Source organism: Dipodomys merriami, unplaced genomic scaffold (assembly GCF_024711535.1).
Source record: "Dipodomys merriami isolate MVZ:Mamm:240054 unplaced genomic scaffold, mDipMer1.0.p SCAF_6, whole genome shotgun sequence".
Lineage (NCBI taxonomy): Eukaryota > Metazoa > Chordata > Mammalia > Rodentia > Heteromyidae > Dipodomys > Dipodomys merriami.
In genome coordinates this window covers 14,460,840-14,484,283 of record NW_027206179.1, presented here as the reverse complement: position 1 = coordinate 14,484,283, position 23,444 = coordinate 14,460,840, and the positions used below count along the sequence as shown (strand labels likewise).

The 23,444-nt window shown below is 42.9% G+C and overlaps 1 protein-coding gene across 1 annotated transcript in view; it reads left to right on the top strand.

The window, feature by feature from the left end:
* The window catches only part of Myo16 (myosin XVI), a 368,989-nt gene that overhangs the window by 77,188 nt on the left and 268,357 nt on the right, over positions 1 to 23,444 (top strand). The window contains exon 2 of the mRNA XM_070003305.1: positions 19,229 to 19,492. Coding sequence (XP_069859406.1) covers positions 19,267 to 19,492 — 226 coding nt within the window. The 5' untranslated portion in view covers positions 19,229 to 19,266. The remainder of the gene's footprint in view (positions 1 to 19,228; positions 19,493 to 23,444) is intronic.

Here is a 23,444-nt window from a genome sequence, read left to right as displayed (position 1 = left end):
TCTTTTTTGTGCCACCATGCCCATTTCCTTCCTTCATATCACCAGCCCATCCCACTCTACTAATGACTGTGATCTAGCCTGGGCAAGGCATCATTTGGGAAAAGGCTTTCTGGGCTTAGCACCAGTGTGTCTCCCAGCTGTCTCTCAAGGTGAGTGGGTCAACCTACTTAGCTGGCAGGGGTGACCACCACACCCCCTTTCCCAGCAGTCCCTCCTGCACAATCCCCTGTATCACCAGTCCTGGCGCTCCCTCAAACAGATGAGGCACTGTTTGCACCCCTCACAGGCTTTCTGCTGGGCCTCCAGGGATGGTACTCCCCTCTAACCTGGGTGGAAATGACTTCCAAGGGCATCTAGAGGTCACACAGACTGTGATGGCAAACAGTCCCATGTAAGTTGTTGGCCGGGATATGCGTATGCGTGCTTGGGACAATGCCTTTGGGAGCTGGGGTTGTGCCAGAGCAGCAATCAACTGGTGAAAGTTACTGTGCTCAAGGTATCTGCAGAGAGCTCAAACACAGATTGGCATTGGTAGTTGATTTAAATATGCCTTTCTTTTTCATTAACATGGATGGCTATTAAAATATGCACAAGGATGGGTTTTTTTTTTGTGATTCCAATGCAGGCTTCTTTGTGGGTTAGGCTGTCTAGTTCATTCATTGCAGTCTGCAGAGGTAACAAAATTTCAAATTTTAAAGCTATGCGAACCCAAAGCATGTTGCGGATAATTTAAGTTTTGCACTCTGCATAGATAACCACTGAGATGGGTTGTGAAATGCGATTCGTTGTCTCCCTTACTCCAGGCAGATCAAAAGCTCTCTGATTTGGAAGAAAGGGCTATTTTGAGCTCCTGCTGTCAATTTCCAATTCATACACACACATACACACACACACACACACACACACACACACACACACACACGCAGAGCAACTGGTGGCAACTAAGAGTAATGAGCTTCACCAGCAGCGAAGGATCTGCTGGTGTCTGGCCGATGGTGAAGGAGCTCAGATTAGATCAGGGATCCCTTGTTCCGTTACTCCTCTCCTGCTTTCTCATCAGCTGAGTTGCTGCCACGGGAAAGCTATTGAAAAGCCATTAACAGGCAGTCCCAGTGCCGGCACGCCGCACTGCAGCAGCGCACCTGCCTGTGTGCATGTGGCACACTGCCCGCCTGAGCGCCAATTAGAGAGACTCTTACCCCGGCTTGTGGCATGGGAGACCTGTCAATCAAGGGCACTACAATAGCACGTGCAGCCACAGGAGCTCAAAACCCACCCAAACTGGCTTCTCCCAGAACTCCAGCTGCCGAATGACAATGAGTCGAACGCTTTTTGCGCGGTCATGGCACGGAGCCTCTGTTCAGTAATGCATCCTGAGGTGAAACTGTTACCTGAGTCAGGACTCTAAATAATGCATTTCCTGGGAACTACCGTGGTGGCAGAAGGGAACGCCGGATCCCGCAGTCAGATCACTGCCTGAGATGGAAAGATGTCTCACTATCATTTTATCAAGTGCTGTAAGTAAGCTCGATGTGGCTCCTGTGGCTGCATTTTCTTGGAGTATATTATTTGAGGTGGATGTCAGAATTAAGGCAGGTCTTAATTCCGGTACATCCTATTAGATGAATGGCACAGGCTGGTGACTCTGAAGGGTTTTTTTTAAATGCAGTCTGAATATATTTTTTTAATTTCAGATTCGTCAAGGACTCTATTTGCATCCAAATGTTGCTGTAGAACAGTAATCCTTGAAACTTTAGCTTTTAAAATAAGATGCAGAGAATAAAACAGCAACTCATAGAAAAGAAGCTATATAGAAAGGAAGGAGATTCAGGGGGAATGCCAGAGATGAGGTGAATCTGATCAAAGCACATTGTATGCATGCTTTAGAAAGTGCAGTAAAACCTCTTGTGTACCATACTTTATGCTAATGATTTTTTAAAATCCAAGACGAGATGTCGCAGGATATTTCTGAATATTAGCACTCATTAGTTACATGCATAAAAGCTTAACTAGCTAATAGATGGCTGTGTAGAGGCCAAGTCACTTAGTCATTGGTGCTACCTGAGTTTTATTGCTGACACCTGCATCCGAAGCTCACCGTAGTCTCCAGGCTTACCCTTGATGGTAAACTGTCCTTGTGCCCTTCACCTGGCAATGATTCCCCGCCCAGTGATCCTCACTGATGCTCAGAGGCTGAAAGGGAGTTTGTCGCCAGCCTTTTCTGATTCGGTCCCCCAGGCATTTCTATTTCCCCACTCTGGAATGTTAGCAGGCTGGGCTGAGCTAGATAAATACCGCACCGAAGCCTTCTCTGGAGAGCAGTCATGAGGAGGAAGACCTATCGAGAGCAAAAATGGCTTGCTTGCTAGACAGACTGCTTCTCCTCCTTCAGCACTTCTGAAAAGTTGTATGCATTTGTATTATGAGCTTAAAGTGATGTGACATTTTGAGGAAAAGGTTTCCTGTTCAGATTAGGGGGTGTGCTGACCAAGGACATCACAATGGTAATTAAGTAGCGTGATGAGGGAACGCATGTGTCGAATGGCTCTTGAGTTTGGTCCTAAAGGAGGCTGAAAAATGATGCTGTTTGAGGAGAAAGGATTTGCTTTCTCTTGGTGTGTGGGTGAAGAATATTTGCAGACATTAAAATTCTAATTATTGAAAGTAGAATTGCCTAAATCATAAGCATTTCCAACACAGGCATGCCTTCAGCCTGAAGAGCCATTTTAGCTCCAAACAACATATGAGTCAGCTGGTAAGTTTGTAGAATGGCTCTCTGACTGAGGACAATTGGGGCATGCAGTGTATTGAAGACCTGTGTACTAGTCTTCCATCTCAAGGTGACTGTCTTGGTGAAATACACCCAGGGTGGTGCTCTCAGCTCTTTTCTGTGTTGCTTCTCAGGTTTTACTGTACCAGCAGAATGCCATCATTTTCCTGTCTGTGCCTCTGCAGACAAAAACTCCTGAGAGCTTTTGCGTCAATTCCTGAAGGAACCTAGAGCTCAGATGGAGAATGAACACAATGATAGATGGTGGCGTGGGACATGAGCAAAGGCTCAGAGGGACAGAGGAACAAGGACATAGGGATTCGAGGCACAGCATGAGGCTGCCTTTACCTGCCCCTTTCTGCCGTTGGTTTAATTGAATTACTTGAATGTGGAATTTCAGAGCATTTGAAGAAATGAGAGAGTTTGAGATTATTCTTAAAACCCAACAGTGTAAAAGATGAAATCTGAAGTGAATGAATTTAATGAATGAATCATTTTTATTAAGGAAAATGTTCTCAGCACCTCTATAAAAGTATTTCCCATGGACTTATCAAGGAAATTAGAAACTTCTTACTAAAATGTGTCAATGTTCTGGGTTCTAAGTATAGTCAAATATATGTATCCATACAGCAGCACACACACAGTCAAGTATGTATAAAAGGGACCGACTGTAGGAATACCACCCATGTGCCGAAGGAGTTCAGAATTGGATTTCATTGTGGAAATAACCAAAAGGCATTTTCTTTCCTTTCAGCCCATTGAAGGACTGTCTTTAGATGGAACTTGAAGGGTGGCCGGGATAACAAAGAGAAGTGAAGTTTGGTGGGCTTTATTGATTCTGGTCATGGTTTGTAGGGTGGGAGCTGCTCTCGATGAATACAGCTTCACTGTATTGTGTTAGCTTGTTTTTACACTGGGATGGCTCACAGGCAGTTTACTGGTCTCCCTTCTTCACACCCAGTGACCATCTTTGGCACACTGGTGGTGATTTATCACATGCTGTGTCCCCCTTTAAGCCAGGTCCCAAAACCAGAAGTGACAGAGTTGCAGAGAAGGAGGAAGAGCTTCTGCAGAGTGAAGTCATAACACCTCATGCGGGCCCCATGAGGCCGGGGCATCCATTGGATGAGCAACAAGACTCTGTGTGTGTGTGTGTGTGTGTGTGTGTGTGTGTGTGTGTGTGTGTGTGTGTGTGTGTACTGGGCCTGGAGCGCAGACCTTTGTGCTATTGCTTAGCTTTGTTGGTCAAAGCTGGAGCTCTTGCACTTGTGCCACACCACTTCCATGTGTGACTCTGGGAGGTCTCATCAGGACCTATCAGTAGTTCCCACTGGCTTATGCTAGTATGGTGTTTTCAGTTACTACGGTATGTCTTCAAATGTACCCACAATGTAGATGTTTTGCATTTATAAGCAGAAAGATATCTTTAAGGCAGCATAATAGCATATTCAGAAAAATAGTGTAAATACGTGTTACCGTGTCCCTTTCTGGTGGGAGGGAGAGGGATACAATTCTATCTACTTTGATCTATCATAGAAGTAGAGTACAGAACTTATGGAAAAGATGACTCACGCCTGTAATCCCAGCATGCGGGAGGCTCAGGCAGGAGAATTGGGAATGTGAAGCCTTGGTTGGGCTGCATAGCAAGTTCCAGGCTAGATATGACATTGTCTCCCAAATGTGTGTGTGCTTATGTACATGCACACATGTGAGTGTGTGTGTGTGTGGGGGTGTTAAACAGGAAGTGTTAAGAGTGCTGCTACAAGAAATGCTGCTGTTTTGTGTGCCCTCTGGGTGAGCAGGGTCTTTCAGAGTCCTGTGCCTGCTGAGAGGTAACATGCCTTTGGCCACATGGCTGGGCTGAGGCGCAAGCAAGCAGGAGGCATGCATTCAGGGAACAATGAGCTCCCAGCTTTCTGCTGCATGAGACATTGGAGTTGTACTTCTGCTCCACACTGAACAAACTGGAGCAGAGCCTGACATCCAGCTGGTCCTTTCCGGCGGCATCTTCGGGGGAAGAGCAGAGCAGAGTGGAGTAGAGCAGAGCAGAGCAGGTCCTTCCATCCTGGCTCAGCCTTTCTCTCAGCACACAGCTTGGGGCCACACCACTTACAGCAGGATGAAGGATAAAGTTGTTTCCAATGAAGAGATGAGTTATCACAGAAAACATGCTGCTTGTCACGGGAGACAAGGTCACCTTCCTTCCACACAGCCCCTCATTCTCAGCAGTGCTCTGTCCCCTACCCTGGCTCTTGCAGTTCTTCTATGTCCTGCATTAAAAACATCTCAAGCCAATAAATATAATACAGTTAGAAGAAATTAGAAACTATTAAGTGTGCTGCTAGTGGGAAATATTTAACTCTAAGAAGTCCATCTTAGGTCTATATTGAAATCAATACATCTGTCCCTTTCACACATGCCTCCTCCCCCACCATGGGCTCAGAGGTCAGGAGCTGCACTGCAGACATGCACATGGTTGTAATGGCAACATCGCTGTTGGGCCTTCACACATTTCCCTTTCTGTGGTCCTTCAGGAATGCTGTGTGCTGCTTGTGGCCATAGAGCTGGCAGGGTTGACAGGTGTGATTAAAGGCTGTCCCTCTGTCTGGAGGGACCTGCATCCTCGCTTGACACCTGTCCCTGTAATTTGGTAGTCTCTCTTCAGGTTGTTCTGTGGATGAAAGATGACACTTTATGCTTCTGATGGTTGGTGGTACTTGAGAGATCTCCCAATCTCTCTGGATGGTTTCCAGAACCATATGCAAGGCTGAGCTGCTCAGGGGCCTCTCAGGGTATGCACTAGTGAGACACACAGAGTTCTTCCCACCAGACAGGCCCAGCCTGGACTTGAGTTCGTCCTTCCACCTGGATAGTCACTCAGAAAGGGACAAGGAAATCAGCAACTGAGTGTAGACCCTTCTTGTAGCAAGCAGCACCTACTGAGACACTGTAACTGCAGTACTGGAGAGAAAAGTCTGTGTTGGTCAGGTGAAGTGTGGAGAACAATGGTCAGACAGCAGCAAGGAGACTGGGAAGATAATTCTGTGGATCCTTGGAGAATGCAGCTCCCGGGGACTCCAGCTGAGGACCAGGAATCTGTGATCCTTTAGTTATTATAGGAGATGAGAGAAAAGCAGAGTCAGGGATTTTCTTGGAAAACCCTGTGTATGGTGTGACATGTTATCTTCAGGTAGAAGCCTGGGAAGAAGGACAGGCATGGGACACTAAATTCCAAGACATCCAAGGATGGAGTTAGCACACAATTCTGAAGCTCACATGAGCAAGATCTGCGTGAAGTAGACATGGAGTTGCTAGTGCATGGTAATCACTGTAGACGTAGCAAGAGACACAATAGCCAGGGAGACCTGAGATGGCTCAGTGAAGAGTTTCAGGAAGGCAGACCGAGGAAGATGCACCTGTAAGCGAGTTGAAAGTCTTAATGAAGAAGAGGACTGGAGTGGACAGGCAAACATTGTGGAGGGAAAGTGACGGGATGGTGAAGTCTACTTGGGGATCATCTGACGTAATCCATTAGGAAGCCATCAGGGACTGCAGCTGCTGTCAGCTGAGACCAGGGGAGGGACATTCATGGATCAAAAGCTCAGATGGTTTTAACTGGGATCGTTTTGTGTTTTGATTTTTTTTTCATGCTAGGGATTGAACCCATACCCTTGCGTTTGTCAGGAAGTATTTTACCACTTGAACCAAACCACTAGCCCTTTTGGTTTTTTGAAGTTCTCCCTGATACCTTGACCTGAGCTAGGCTCACAGTTGCAATCATCCTGCCTCTGCCTTCTGCGTAGCTGGGGTTACAAATTTGTGCCACCACACCTAGCTCCTGGGCAGTCTGTAAATGGACATCTCACAGGTGTCTCACAGGTATGACATATGCATCTGTATCACCTCTGAAAATTCAAACCCATCTGTCTGTTCCCCAGAGTTTGCCCAGTCCCCACAGTGGGTGGAGAGAAGCTAGTGGAATGCTGCCTGTTGGGACTCGGCTGCTCTATTCCTTGTCATCCTCCCATCATCCTGTGAAGTTGAACTAATGACGATAACCTTCACATCAAGAATGCACATTCTGATGAGGTTTACATGAAGGGAATTTGTTTTCCACTAATTGTCATAAGTGGATTCTGCGATAGGGTCACGATCACCTGTTTCGGGAACAATCGCTATGTGATGTTGCCTCACGTGTTTATGTAATACGTTTGGTTCCAACTTCAGATTAATCACATTTACTTCCTTTTTTTAATCAGTAGATCCTCTATCGCTTGAACCACTGACCCAACCTTTATCCATTTCAGTTAATTTGGAAGTTAATGGTTTTGCATTTTCCCCCCTCTGGCTGGCCTCAAATGGCCTCCAACCTATATCTTCCTAGGTAGATGGCATTCCCAATGTGGGCTACCACATTCCACTTAGTATTGAAATGGGCTGTTGTTAACTTTTAGACTTTGATTCACCTTCTTGCGACTCTGAACTACCTGGGATGACAGATATGTGCTACTTTGCTTAGGGTTCTGCTGACTTTTTGCCCAGGCTGGCCTCAACACAGAATCCTACTAATCTCTGCTTTCCAAATAGCAAGGATTACAAGTAGGAGCTATGGTGCCCAGCCCTGTATTTTGCTTTCTGAGAGAAGGTGTTCTGCAACAGTGGAGAACATTTGAATGGTTTTCAAGCTGTGGAGTTTCAAACTGACTTAAGTATCTAGGACCCTACTTAAGGATCGCTATGGAAAGGTCAAGTACTTTATTCTCTCCACAGATGGCTGCAGTTAAAAAAAAAAACAGCTAATAAGCTTCCTTCTGCTTTAAAACAAGACAATAAAGTCCAAATAGGGACTAATGATAACCTTGCATGAATCAGTGATGTGCATTAGCTCAAGTCCTCAGTTTGGTGTTTTGAAGGTCTTTTACTTCGCGTAAGGGAGGGACTGAGGGAAGATCATGAAAGGCGAAGAGCTTAAGAGTCTTGAGAATAAGAGAAGATGGAGAGGCTTGAGTTATTTATCATCCTGAAATGCGCAATGACAAGGAGAAACAAATATAAATTGGTGACTTGCATTCTGAGATCAATTGACCGTTCTTCTCAGACCCTGGGCTGCAGAACGGGGAGACAGACTTGGAAATGACCTGAGGAACAACAGGAATTCATGCCAGATAGTCCTCACGGTGCCTCCTATTTTGAGGGTGTCAAAGTCACAGCAATGGAGCGCTATTGAGAGAAGAACAGTCAACAGAGAAATCGTCTCTAGCTCACTATTGTTTTCCCTGTACAGTGTCACCGAGAGGTTCCGCTTTGGCTGGATGAGCTGAAGCCAGGCCCACAGGGCCCTCAGGAACTGATCAGGGCAGCTCAGAGGCTGATCCACCTTTTCTGTTCTTCAGGGATTATGCCTGGGTTTTTTACTTCATCCTGTTCGCCTCCCCAGGGAGCCATGAAGGGTCTCTCCTGCAATGTACCCCTACAATGACTCAAGGAGTCTGGGCTGTTCCCTATGGGGCACTGGGGAGAACCCCAGGGGGGCTCAGCCATGTTCAGGTGCTGTTCCTTCCTGGCAAATGATGAAACTCCCTCCGTGCTTGGTACTTGACCCCCTTCTTTGAAATAATGGGGTTATACTAATGCCATGGACATCCACATCATGGCGCCCAGGAAGTTGGTGGCTCTGACCTCTCTGCCCACTGCACTCTCGTGGTCTATGCGGTGAACCTCACTGAGCAGTCTCAGTTCTTTCTGCAGAAAGGACAGAATTCCTGTGCAGGATTCCTAGAGCCCAGGGCTCGGCAGTGCTGACACAGCACGGTCCTCGGTTACACTGGCCTCCTCCAGCTTCTGATGCCCAAGTTTCTGTGTTTCATCCTCTCCCAGATCTATCCAAGTATGGGGCCTTACATGCTTCCAGCATATATCAGTTTATTTAACCACCCGTCAGTCTATTCATTTACTCATCCATCTACCTATCCATGCATCCATCTATCTCTATCTATCTCTGGCTTCTATCTATCTATCATCTATTCATTCATCTACACATCCCACCCATACATTTGTGTCTCGTGTAACTATGCACTGAAATGTTAACTTAGTATTAACACAGTTGGAAAGCATTTTCCTCTTTAAATAATTAGTTAATATGATGCTTTTTAATGGAAGGCTCATTGTCTATTTTATTTTGAACTGTTTTATAAAAAAAAGGATTTCTTAATGAAGTCAGTGAATAAAATTCCTCTTTGTAGGCAACAGTCTCTAAAATTTAACACATCCTTCCCCTTTTTATTGCCTTGTTTTAATTCTGTCTTTATCTATAGATTAGAGTATAAATGACAATGGGTAGTGTATTTTAATGATTGGGCTTCAGTAGTGTCTATTGTTGTCATGGAGACAGAAATCTGTGTTCAATATACACAGATGAACTTGCCAGAACACCTGAATTTAAAACTGGAATTGATGGTCAGATAAGTTGATGTTAGGCGAAATGAACCCTAAGATAAGGACTCAAATGTTTTTTTTTTTCTTGCTGTTGTTTCTAACATATTTATAAGATGATTTCTTTGTTGCTTTGTATGTCCCTCTCCCATAGTATAACTTCTGTTTTCACTGTATTTGATGTTGGTATAATTTGTGGAGGGGAAGGGAAGAAACAAATTGTTTAAATAGGGATACAGGTGGACCCATTGCAATAATGAGATGTACAAGGTGTTATGTCGAAAAAGGACCTTTACAACGTTGACTGGGGGAGGGGAGTATGCGGGGGAGGGGGAGGCGTAGAAGAAGGCAGGGATGGTAAGGGGAAACAAAGGAGGAGGCAACAATGCTTGATAAGAAATGTACTCGTTAGCTTGCTCATGTAATTGTGACCCCTCTGTACAATATTTTCACAATAAAAAACATAAAAAAATAAAAAATAAATTGGAATTGAGAATTTGCAAGACTACTGTTAGAATTCTCAGTTCATAATTGGATTTGGGGGAAATAGTGAGGCTTGCACTCAGGTCTCCTGGCTTTGGAGGTTGGTGTGATTCTGCTGAACCACACCTCCAGCCTTCCTTAAGTTTTGAGGGAGTGGATACACTACCAATGCAGTAATGCTATTGACAAGTTTTTACTACTAGTTTTCTGCTAACTCAGAAGTTCCTAAGTGATGTTTGAGCCCTACCCTTGCATCCCCAGAAGCGAGTGGCAGAAGTATTGCATTCTCAGACAGTAAGACTGGGGCCATGAAGGGGGACTCTTCATTCATTCTTGATTAAAATGAAGGAATCAAAGGAGGAATGAGTCATGAACAGTGCGTGTCAACTGGTATTTGAAAGACACCTTGTACATCTGAAAAGCTTCAGCCTCTGGAAGAACAAGGCAAGTTGATGCTCAGGGCAGACCACTCCTGGAGAGACTGGAGAGCTATGTGTCTGTCTGTTAAATACCCTCTCTGGCAGATTTAGTGAGCTGAATTTCCTCTCGACTATTCCAACCAGAGGTGAACACTGGGGAAGGATTTAGTATGGAGCTGTGTGCTCAGAGCTGTGTGACTTATTGATGAGGAATGGAACGTGGTCACTTGAAGGAGAAGACCCAAATGTCTTCTGTTGAGTATGAACCCAAGGAAAACACCCTGAGCTACAGCCTGGAGGGATCATGGCCATAAACTTGTCATAACCCTCATTTGTGGATATCTGATCAGAGAGACCTTCTGCTGACATTTCGCCTCTATTTTGTCATTAGATCCTCCCTGTGAGGTTCACATAAGACCCAGAGGAGGAAGGAAATCCCTTTGGGTAAAGTCACACAACCAGTAAGAAGCTGGTCGGAAGCTACGTGGCTGAGGCCTGGAGATAGGGCTGCAGATACCAGGCTGGCATGGAGCTGGGCTGACTGGGTGCTCTGTGGGTCAGGCAGATGACTAGACACCCTGGACCCCAAGGCACAGAATGCGGAGTTTATACACGATGCTTTCAGGTAAACCAAGGGGCAAATTCACAGCACATCCACTTGGGAAGATATACTGGAAAGCCCAATAGTGTGACAAGCTTCAGTTTTCTCACTACCTGAAAACAAATCCTAAAGCGAATAAGAGTTGTATCCACTGAAAAGCTATATGTCATAACCCCCAAAAACATTAGTAAATTATCTATTAAGAGAAGTGTTAAGTGTGGGAAAGCACAACAGTACAGGAAATGCAGTATTTTAAGTCATACATCATGTGGAAATAGCATTTATTTTAAAGAGAAAACATCTGTCTGGTGCTAGTGGCTCACACTCATAATCCTAACTATCAGGAGGCTGAAATCTGAGAATCACAGTTTAAAGCCAGCTGGGGCAGAAAAGTCCTTGAGACTCTTACCTCCAATTAACCACCAGAAAACCACAGTGGTAGATCACTAGCCTTGAGTGACAAAACTCATAGATGGCACCCATACCTGAGTGTAAGCCTCAGGAACTATGCAAAATAAAAGAGGAAGCATCGGCCATAGCCATTAAAACAAGTTCAGGTAATAGATGAAAACCCACAGAGCCTGGGCATACACAAACTTAAAAGCTGAAAGATGGCTGCACATTAGTGAAGTGAAAATGTGGTTGCTTTCCTTGACTAGAATGTAGGTTCTTTACCTTAATTTAAGTAGTTTATTTCCTTTACCTTTCAGAGAAATGTGTCAACGACAGCTTGTTACAGGGATCAGAGACCAAAATCCTCAAATATTCTAGTTCATAACATTTCTATCTTGCCCAAATGAAGCTTCCTTCCACTGTTTCGTTTTTGTTCTGTAAAGGCGTATGGCATACTGCATCCTGATTTCAAGCCTGTTAAAACCCAGTGTTTTCTAAAGACTTGCGGAAAGTGCTTGAGGAAAGTGTTTTAAAGGCTCTGGGGAAGTATGCGGAAACTGATTATACTCTTGCTTTAAAAACCCAAATTGAGCCTTTGTTTCACTGCCATTGTAATCTGCAGTTAAAAAATCCCTTTGGAATCTTTTTATAACAACGGATTCCAAGAATAAAGTTCCTGCTTGAGGAGCTATTAGTGAGCAGCTGTTTTGTGTGTGTGTGTGTGTGTGTGTGTGTGTGTGTGTGTGTGTGTGTGTGTGTGTGTGTGTGTTTGCGTGCGCATGTGCAACACAGGTGTGCATACCTCATACCTGCTGGTTTTCAATTGAGAAACTAGCTTTCAAGCTTGCAGAATTTCAAGCAAACATCTGAGAAGAGAGGAGTGGGTAATAGGTCTGCTACAGTATTTTTCGTGAGTTTTGTAAGCTATATGTATAGTTTAAGCCCCTATGATGCAGGCACTGATTATTTGATCTGTCTTTGGGAGGGTAAGGGGAGGCACAGAAATTGAGGGACAAAGGGTGAACAAATGCAGCAGTGGTACTTACTAGGCACTATGTTGAAAATGAATTTTACAACTTGTGGGTGGGGATGGGAGGGAAAAACTGGGAGAGAGCTAGGGAAGGAAGGGGTAACATTGTCCAGAAAGAAAGGTATTTTTACCTGGCTTATGTAGCTGTAGCCTCTCTGTACATCACCTTGGTAGTATATGGGATGCAGGGAAATGGATGGATCTAGAAGAAATCATGTTGAGCAAGTTAAGCCAAGAGTAAAGAGACAAACAGCACATGGTCTCCCTGATAAGTGGATGTTAAATCCGAAACATAAGTGATAGGACAAAATTAACAAGGCTTAAGAAACAAAGGACCTCCACTCATCTGGTCCAATCACTACTAAATAACCTCATGCTGCTGATCACATATATGGTGTATATGTGCACACCGGAGGGAAAGCAGGAGGAGGACACAGAACTAGAGGGAATCAGGGAAAAACATAAAACAATGGGACCCATCAGCTGCACTGAACATTGATCAAAATGAACTAAGCAACACAATGGCAGCGATGGGAGGGAGGGAACGAGTGGGAAAGAGGGAACAGCTGATGCTATGCAAAACAAAAGAAATGTACATATCACCCAATGTGGAAGAAATAACTGTATTGTCAAAGCTCATAGAACTCATGTTATAGACCATGATAGGCAATTTGCCCCATGAAAGTTAGAATGTGTATGTGACTTTAACTAAGCATCACTATCCCACAATACTATGAAATTTGGGAAATTATGTAATCACTTAATCACAATAAAGAATTTGAAAAAAATAATAAAAAATAAAAATATGGCATGCAGTCTACCACATTCTGGTATGAGGTTCATGAATGGTCAGCTTAAGCACTATTCTGCGGCACATCCAGAACATTCTCACCTTGCCAATCTGAAACTCTGTTGAACACAGCCTCCTATTCCCCTCCTTCCTGGCCAACCACAATTCTACTGTCTAAGTGTTGGGTCAATTCACTAATTATAAGTTAATTGTTATTACATTTAATTTTTACTGACAGGTTCTTTGTTGGTGTTGTTATTGGTTATGAGGCTTGAACTCAGGGCCTGAGTACTCTCTCTGAGCTTTTTCACTCAAGGCTAGCTACAGCTCCACATCCAGTTTTCTGGCGGTTAATTGGAGATAATGGTCTCACAGACTTTCCTGCCAGGGCTGGCTTTGAATTATGATGCTCATATCTCAGCCTCTTGAGTAACTAGGATTACAGCAGGCACCTGGCTTCTGACAGGTTTATTTTGACTAACATAATATCTTTCAGGTTAATTCCTTTCTTTTTATAGCTAAGTAATATTCCATTGTATAATACCTTATTTTGTTCATCTATATTATCTGTGGTCATAGTGTTACTCCCAGCCTGGGTGCACTAATATTTCTTTGAAACTTCAATTATTTTTTAGTGTTTTAGTGGAATTCTAAGGTAGTAAAACTGCTCTATTTTTAATTTTTTGAGGACCCCTATAATGTTTTGTGTGGTGATTGTGCCAATTTTTCCAATTCTACCAACAGTGAAAGAGGTTTTCAACTTCTCTACCTTGTCACCAGCATTTTGTATTTTAGTTTCTTGGGTATTAACCATCTTAATGCTTCCAGATTCTGTCTCCTGGTGGTTTTGTTCTGCATGTGTTTTGTGAGTAATATCGAATATCCTGACTGTTTGCATTTCATCTTTAGGGACACATCTATCTGATTTCTTGCCCAGTTTTTCATCAGGTTATTTCATTTACATTGTTGAGTAGTAAGGGACCTTTTCATACTCAGGATATCAGCATCCTATCAGATAATATGCAAATGCTCTCTGCACTCTGTGGTGCGTTTTCACTTCACTAATGGTGACACACAGAATCTGTGTAAAAATTCTCAGTATGAAGTGTTCAGTGGCCCTGTGAAGGTTCTCATCTGGGATGAAGGGATTTCTCATATTTGTGCAGCAGAACAATTCCAGAAGTCAATTTTCATAGCTCTTTTCCTTCTACTGTATTCTTTCTGTTGCTGACTTTCTCTCATGTAATATTCTGAAGTCCTGACACCACACATGCAACTCTCCAAAGCAAGGTGTGGAACAACTGTTTTCCTCAACAGATGTGCATATTTATTTCTGAATACACACTTCTTTTTCCTCTCTGTATTTTCATTCAGGCTCTCGGTGTGGCTCACATGGAAATGTATCCTCACTGAGCCATGTCTTCTGGTTATAATTTTTTACTTCTGAAGCAGTGCATAATGGTTTCTTCTGTTGGAAATGTTTCTCAAATGTCCAGGCCTGAGAATCTGTTGTTTGTGATGCATCCAAACAAAAACTCTCCCAGCTGGGCGGAGGAGGCTGGGTGGAGGCAGGCAGCCATGTCTGAAGCTGCCCACTGATGCCCAGGAATGGATCAAGGGCATGTCTTCCCATCTTCTCTTTAGTGAGGTCACTCTTATAGAATGAGATTTCATTTCTATACCTACCAGAATTGTTTGCTAAAAATATAGGGAGGACTGTCCTTCAAAAAGTTTACTATCTATACTGATCTCCATTTAAAAAATAACCCTCTCAACAAGTACACCAAGAACAGCGTTGTGTTCTTTTTTGAATTATATTTATTTTTATTGTCTTTAAATACATATACAGAGGAGTTTCAACATGTCCTTTTCTGAGGACAGTGTGTCCTGATCAGGGTCACCTCTTCCATTTTTCTCCTCATCTCTCCCAACCTCACCCTTCCCTCAAGGTCCAGAATCTTCTCATATGTGCATTGAGAATAATGTGCCTACCTTTTCTCCCCCAAACTGTTCATTGTTATAATAGAACCTCAAAACTTTCAGGGGCTTTTGACAGTGGAAATTATATTCTCAGATCAATTTAAGGCAAGGGCTGATGGGTGGCAGGGACTCTTCAAGGCAGGAAGGAAGAGGCCAGGGGTCCAGCCATGTGGCTATGCCATGTGGCACCATGCTGAAAGGCACGGAACTGGAGGAAGATGAGAGAACATGGCAGAAGATGTGTGAGTTATAAACCAGGTCCAGAACTCTGAAAAGCAGCATTTATAAATGTGTTTAGGGAGAGGAAAATCTGGTTTTGTAAGAGCATGTCACTCTCTGCCACAACCAACACAAGCTCCATCTTGCTGTGTGAGTTTGTATGACTCCCTTGCCTGTGTGCTGGGGTGAGGATCTGCTCTCATACGAAGGAGTTGCTAGCTCACGTGTGGTTTGGTTCAGGGCAGAGTTGGCAAAGTGGAGACTCCAGCTTTGTAAGGAAAAGGAAGGGCCTTCTCCCAACTCTTAGCAAGGAGCCATGCATACAGAGCATAGACTGTACCAAGTTCATGGACCCAGTGGGGTAAAGCTGAGGCGCACAGTGTAGGCGCCGCGTGTCACAGTCCACCTGCTCCGTAGCATGAACACAGGTGTGAGTTACGCTCATTCGCACTGCCCCGCTTTAGCAGTTCCTCAGGCTTTAAGTAAGCTGGGTCACATTTCTGTTTCCCATGGTGTATTGCTTTCAGGTTAGCACACACACACACACACACACACACACGGCACTGTTTACCTATGTAATTACATAAAACAATGTTCCACCATGTTAGATATATATTTTTTTACTAAAAAAGAAACCTTATTCCAAGGTGATGTAATATTATTTAATAATGGAATGCACTAAAAAATAATGTCTTATACAAATATGAATTTCAAGCTGAACAACCGTGGCTTTTGGTTCTCCCAAATCGTAAGAGTAAATAAGGAATTGAAGAATAAGCTTTGGTGTTCTGTTCTGACAGACTGAGGGATTGTTCCATGGATCCTGGCTTGTCATCATAGAGTCCTGAGCACTGAATGGACAGTGTTTCCAGGAGACTCTTCCTAGGCTCTGAGATCTGGAGGAGCCCGGAATTTATTAGCTTATCTTCTGCTGCCATTGGCAGCGACTGGCACTCTGACACGGCTTTACCTCTTCCTGGTTTTGCAGTGGCCCTAGACACTGGCCTTGGGCACTGCATGACAAGTCAGGACAGTCACACAAGCTGAGGCTTTGAGACTGTTAAAGTCAAGAAGTCAGACGTGAGGCAGTTTCCTAAGCAGGCCTGCGAGTAGAAGACATTCTCTGCAGAGGGCTACCGAGCACTCTCAGACAACCCTTCCCCTCCCATCCTGATCAACATGCTTATCACAGCAGTGCACCTGTAAGTCGTTTGTCAGGATTTCAGAGCCACCACCATCTACCATGTTGAGGTCTCTGGAAAGAGGAGATCCTATATATGAATAGTTGATACTCCCAGCATCGCTGTTATGAATGCTCCTAAGTGCAAATAAGCAATGAAAATACAAGCCCAACATTGCTCATTCTCTCTCTAATTATCTATTGCATAAATCAATGGCATTTTGAGTGCCATATGATTTGGGTGCTTTGGGAATCGCTGTGTCTTGTCCTTTTTATTCTTGAGTTTGTACAGAGCATTTTTTACTTTGACATGCAGATGTCCCTTCAGTCTTGGACAAGATGTAGCTTCTCTCAAGGAAGTTTTCTTCATGTGCAAACCAGAGATCATCATGCAGCTGGTGTTTGTGGTTAACCAAATATTTGCAAAGTGGAAAGAGAGACTTGTTCTATGAGAAATTACGGAGCTGAACCTAGGATGGAATGTTGTCAGGTTTGGCATAGAATACATCACAATTTGAACATGTACAGTTACGTGAACTTGTTGGGGCTTACCTCATAAGTACTTTTAAAAAGTATATATTGCTGATTGTGATGGCACATACTTGTAATTCCAGCAATTGAGATGCTGAGAAAAGAGAATTATATATTTGAAGCCAGACTGAGCAACATAGTGAGATCCAGGACAGTTTGGGTAAGAGGAAGAAACCCTGTCTAAAAAATAAAGTGAGTGGAGGAGGCTCACAGAAAGCCCATGGACTGGTAGAAGATCTTCACTAGCCATACAATGGACAAGGGTCTCATATCTAAAATACACTTAGAACTCAAAAAACTAAATCCCCCAACAACAAATCCTCAAAGAAACAACTGCCTGATTAACAAATGGGCTAAAGACTTAAAGAGAGACTTCTCTGAAGAGGAAATAAGAATGGCCAATAGACACACAAAGAAATGCTCAACCTCTCTAGCCATAAAAGAAATGCAAATCAAGACAACATTGAGATCCCACCTCATCCCTGCTAGAATGGCTATAATCAAGAAATCTAATAACAACAGATGATGGAGGGGATGTGGCCAAAAAGGAACCTACTGCATTGTTGGTGGGGGTGTAAACTTGTTCAACCACTTTGGAAAACAGTATGGAGGCTCCTCAAAAGACTCCACATAGAGTTCCCCTATGACCCAGCAATCCCACTTTTGAGCATTTACCGAAAGGATCACAAACAAGGTCATATCAAAGCTATCAGCACAACCATGTTTATCGCAGCATTATTTACCATAGCTAAGATATGCCCCTCACTAGATGAATGGATCAAGAAAATTATATATATACATATATATGTATATATATATATATATATATATATATATATATATATATAAATGGAATTCTATACCTCTGTCAGAAAAAATGACATTGCCTCTTTGGTTAGGAAATGGAAAGACTTGGAAAAAATCATATTAAGTGAAGTAAGCCAGACCCAAAGAAACATAGGTCCCATGGTTTACCTTGTTTGCAGTGACTAGTACATGTCTAGAACAAGCAGAGTAGGTCAAAGGCTATGTACATACAACCATATGAGGTAATGTTAAGCAAAATGTACCCCAAGACAGGGACACAAGAGGTTTTTTTTTCTCTTTCTTGCTAGTGTTTTTAATGTACTTACAATACACCATGTGATTGTTTTGTTTCTCTTGTATGTTCTTCCCTCATGGTATAACCCCTGTTTTCACTGGATTTGATGCTGGTGCCCTGCACCTTGTATATACATTTTTGTAATTTGGAGAGAGGAAGGGATATTGCAGAAATGAGGATGCAGGCTGACCCATTGTGACGACAAGATGTACAGGATACTATATTGAAAACAAACTTTACAATGTGGGGGGGGGCAGGAGGAGTTGAGGAGGTGGGGAGGGAAGTGATGATAGGGAGAAAATAAAGGAGGAGGTAACAATGCTTGCTATGAAGTGTACTCATTACCCTATTCATGTAACTAACCCCTCTGTACAACATTTTTACAGTAAAAAATTAATAATAAATTTTAAAAAATCACAAAAAATAAAGTGAATTTCCCTTAGTTAGAAAGGATGTGTGAACCTGTATTTCTGAACCAGATTCTAGACCTTCCATTTCTTTACATTAATTTTCTGCCTGTAGTAACATTTCAGTGTTACTATGCAAGTAACTTGCAAGTTCAATGCAAGTGTTTATAAACATCTTATGGATATTTTGGGTACTATTATGGAAAATACTATCTTGAAAGTTAGTGGAAAACTCACATTTAGAATGGATCGTTCAGCTAGTTAATTGCTATGTTAACATAACACACTATATTAAACAACAGCCACAATTATATCATTAAGTTTGAAAGACCTAAAGAAAAATCTGTGTCATGTCCAACTTTATATGTAACCTCCATAGTTACTTCATGAGAAATAAATGTCTTGCAACCACAAGGAAAAGGGTTGGGCAATGAGTTGGTAAATGGCTACCAGGTGGTAAGAATAATTGATAGTATGTGTACGATTCCTTCCAGAACCCTCCGCTGTACCAGAACAATTTGTGTTCTGAAAGACCTGGAATGACTTTCTGCCCAAATTTAACCTGCAAAATTTACTTCTCTTAGTTCTGTTGCATGGGGGGCTAAGTAGGGTGGTTAGACATTTGGGCCTTTGGTGTAGAACTAGGAAAAGGATCAACTAGTGTTGGTGGTGGTGTGCACACCTGTCTGTGTCTAATTCTACCCTCTGTGTTGTTGCTGTGACATCTCAAGCAGCAAGTGGCCTCTGTGTGTGCACACACTGTGCACAAGAGACTCTGTCCTTGTATATGGAGCACAGAGCATGGGCTGGGTGGGCTGCAGCTCATGCAGTGGGCTGTGGGCTGGCTGGTGACAATGCCGGTCTAGTGATGTTCCCGTGTCCCCTTGTCAGGTTGCTTCCAGCTATGTAACGTTTTCCGGTCCCATGACATGGAAATTGACCAGTGTTTGCTGGAGTCCTTGCCCCTGGGCCAGCGGCAGCGTCTGGTGAAGCGCATGCGCGGCGAGCAAATCAAGGCCTACTATGAGCGCGAGAAGGCCTTGCAGAAGCAGGAAGGACTGCTGAGGAGACCGAGGCACGGGCGGACCCAGAAAGTCCACTTTGGCCTGGCCGATGTGATTCAGGATGCCATCATCCACCACAACGACAAGGAAGGTATGGACGCCTTCTCACGGCCGATTTTTAGTTGCTCTTTTTATTTGGGGGTGGGAGTAAGTGGGAGGTGAAAAATTCCTTTTTAAATATTGAAAACTGCTGGCTTTGAGCTCTCAGAAATGTTCCCGGGGTGGGGGGGGGTAATATGTAAAGTCCAATGGTTAAATGTCCCAAGAATCCTGGTAAAGATGAAAGAATGTCAAATGTTAGCTAAATGGTTATGTTTTGCTTTTTAAGAATCACCTATCTGGACATGGTAGCTATAATCCCAGCTAATTCCAAACCCAGGCACAAAGGTAGCAAAAGTCCATCTGAACTGATAAGCTGAGCACGGCAGTGCTTGACTGTCATCCAAGCTAGGTAACAGGTTAAAGTGGGCTGGTCATGGTGCAGACTGGCCTAGGGCAAAAACTCAAGACTGTCTCAGCACAGCAGTGTAGGACAAGGGTCATGGCTCGTGTGGGAGAGCACATGCCTGGTCTGAGTTCAAACCCCAGTGCCACCAGGCAACCTATGCAGAAGAAAGAAATTTCCTTTCAAATTATTAATTCAGATTGATCATGAATTTTTTTGGTCGGTTGTAGGGCTTGAACTCTGGGCCTGGGCGCTGTCGCTCAGCTCTTCAGCTCAAGGCTAGTGCTCTACCACTTGGGCCACAGCACCACTTCCAGTTTTCTGGTGGTTTATTGGAGATAAGCAACTGAGGAACTTTCCTGTGTAGGCTGGATTTGAACCACGATCCTCAGATCTCAGCTTCCTGAGTAGCTAGGATTACAGGCATGAGCCATTGGCACCCAGCTGTTCATGAAAATTTTTAATCAATGAAGTTTTTTTCCTGTGACAATGATATTGGCTGCAACGTTCATTAGTTTTTGTTTCACACATGGATACAATTGGTAGTGGTCTCAGAATTCTCAGGAAATAAAAGTCGATTTATGCAAAAAAAAAACAACAAAAAACCATTGATTCTTCTGTGCTCAGGTCATGTTTGTCCTCTGTTTATTTCTAGTAGTTTAATGGTTTCAGGTATTGTATTTCAGTCTTTGGTCAGTTTTGAGCTGGTTTTTCTCACAACATAGGGAGAAAAAAATGGGATATGTTTCTTTATTCGCTATGAATAGTCAGCATCTTGGTATCATGAATTGAACACTCCGTTCTTTCTGTCATGTGAGGTTATAAAGTTGTTGCTGAAAATCATTTGGAGAGAGATGCATGATCTTTGTTCTTTTCTGGAGTTCCTGTCTGCCTAGTTTTACGCCAACAAATGTGGTTTTAGTGACTGCACTTTGGTAGTGTGCCTTGAAATCAGGTATGGCGATGTCTCCTATTTTGTTCATTTTGATCAAGACTGTGCTGGTTTTGCTTCTCTGTGAAATCTGACTGGATTACTGTATCATGCTTTTCTAAGCAACCCGACCCACACCTCCCTGGCCTAGGAAAGACTCAGATCCTTAAGACAGCTGCAGAGGAAAGAGAAGCTGAGAGAGTTTCCAGTGTGTGTGGTGAAAAATCCTGGCTTGCTGAAAGGAAAAACTATGATGACACTGGAGTCAGAGGACAGCAGAGGGAGCAGGGCCTTGTGCCTACACAGCACAGGAGATCCAGTGCCCGTGTAGAGGGCTGAGCATTGCTGGAATGATCTGTACTGGAGGTCCTCCATCCTGGGCAATCAGGAAGAGTCTGTTTTTAATTCCAATTTCTGGACTTACTTAAAGAGATGCTAAGCTGAAGTTGAGACAGGCAGTTTTTGGAGATGTCTGTATGCAGTGGTGTGTACATAGGACTGTACATGCATGTGAGAGATAGAAGCCTGTGCTAATGATTACTACAGCTCTCACCTGCCGGGAATCACAGCTGTCAGCCAAGAGTGAATGTGGAGAGGAGAAGCAGCAGGTGGGGAGAGAGAAGAGCACATAGGAATGCATGAATAGGGCAGAGGCTAGTATAGCCTTAAAGAACTTGTCTAGCCCATGAAAGGCCATGAAGTTGAAAATGAACTATTAAGCAAAATAAAATTTATAAAAAAAGCCTAGATGCACAATGTGAAAACAAATCAGAAGGATCAGATATGACTCAAAAGTTTCTGAAATGGTTTGGCATGGCTTTTCTGCTCTTTTTGCTTATTCTTAACTCTTTGATTTTCTAACCTAAGTCTTACATGTTTTAGAATCTAAGTTTATGGTAAATTTCCTCTCAAAGAAATTATTCCACATGTACATTTGAGTACAAATTTGGTAAAATGAAATACAAACTTCTCAATAGGCAGTCAGTATTTCTTGCCTAATTGCAATCCTTTGGTAACCACGCACACCTGGTGAAGAACTTAGGAATGCACATTTTAAGTGTAATAAATGAAAGAGCACATTATCTATAACAGATTGTTTATATGTGGGTGTTGATATAAGGGTACGAGGTTTAAAACAAACAATTGGATATGACTTTCAATCTGAAAGAAGCAAATAATAATTTTGATTCCAACAATCTCTGACTAGCTATAGACTAGGTATCTTTGAAGAAGCCTAGTTTTGCCTTTTGTGGGTTTTGTCCCTTGCATTATATACAGTAGACAGAGTGTACCCGGGAAAAAATTTCATTTAATCATGGCAGTGATATTTTTGTTTATCATTGAGCTACCAAAGCAGTCAAACGACCTGTTTATGCACTTGAGAAAATAAATAGCACTGCCAGGAAAAAAATCCTTTCTTTTTGTTGTTTCAACATTGAACATTATGATTTGCATGAATAATTTTCCTTTATGGTTTAGTTCCTAGCACTTTTTATGTTGCCTGACTATGAATACAGAATCAAATGTACTTTTCATGTCTGTGATGGTATTTATGCTAACATTTATAATACATCATTTAAAGGTAATTCAGATTGTCGTGTGTTTTGTTTTTTAACTTTAAAAGTACTGCACTTGTTTAAGTGTGAATTTAATGTCTTTGGTGCTTTATTATTGTCTTCCGAGAGTTGATAATATTTTCACCTCAGTTTGTCATTTTAATATATGATACCACTCTAGAATGTGTTCAGTAACTCTTTTCTCTCTAAAAGGAAAATCAGTTATCAATTTTAGAGTTGTTAGTTCAAGTCCCAGTTGTTTCAAGAGACAGAGATAGGGGAACAGGGTGAGGAGACAGATAAAGAGACAAAGAAGAAGCATGTAGAGAAAATTCACATGGGAAGATAAATTCCTTACTAGAGCATCTATTCTCTCATACTCAACAGATTTTAGTGGTGGGCCCACCAACGACGACGTGTTTTTGCAGAAAGTAATTGCTGGTGTTTTCCTCGGACATTGTGGCTATCTTCAGTGTATGCTCTGCCCATGTGACTTTAGTTACTGTTTCTAAAAGCCACACGTGGGTGGACAGAGGAATTGAATCTAAGAAGGAATTGCTGCCCCAGGGCGATTGGATTGAGTCAGTGTTTGTACTCAGATGACTGTCTGTCAAGCTGATCTGCAGAACCATCAGCAAAGCATTATACTTCACAGCTGAAATACCTCCTTGAGCACCTGGCCAAAGCCTCCTTCCTGTCCTGTTACCTTTCCCCTTCTAACCTGTCAGGTTCAACGATGACCATCTTTCTTCATCTTCTCACCATACCCTCATTTTCTCCTTGGTGTTCAGTTAGTTAATATCACTTCTGGTCAACTTAGACTAGAAATACTGAAGTCATTTTGTGTTAACCAGGTATTAATCTGAAAGGGTTTGAAGGCTCTGACCTTCTTTGAACATTTTGCAGGAACTAGCAACTGTTTGTAGATCCTCTATTATCTTCCAAAAACTACCCAGGATATGTAGCCATTCACAATATATTGGATGAACTAATTATTCATAAGCCTGTTGCTAAGCTTCCTTATTGAGAAGCTTAAATGTAAATCTTCACGGCTTACCATTTGGTTACTACATGACTTTGGTTTCTGGTAGTGGAGCAGCATGTGTGGAGT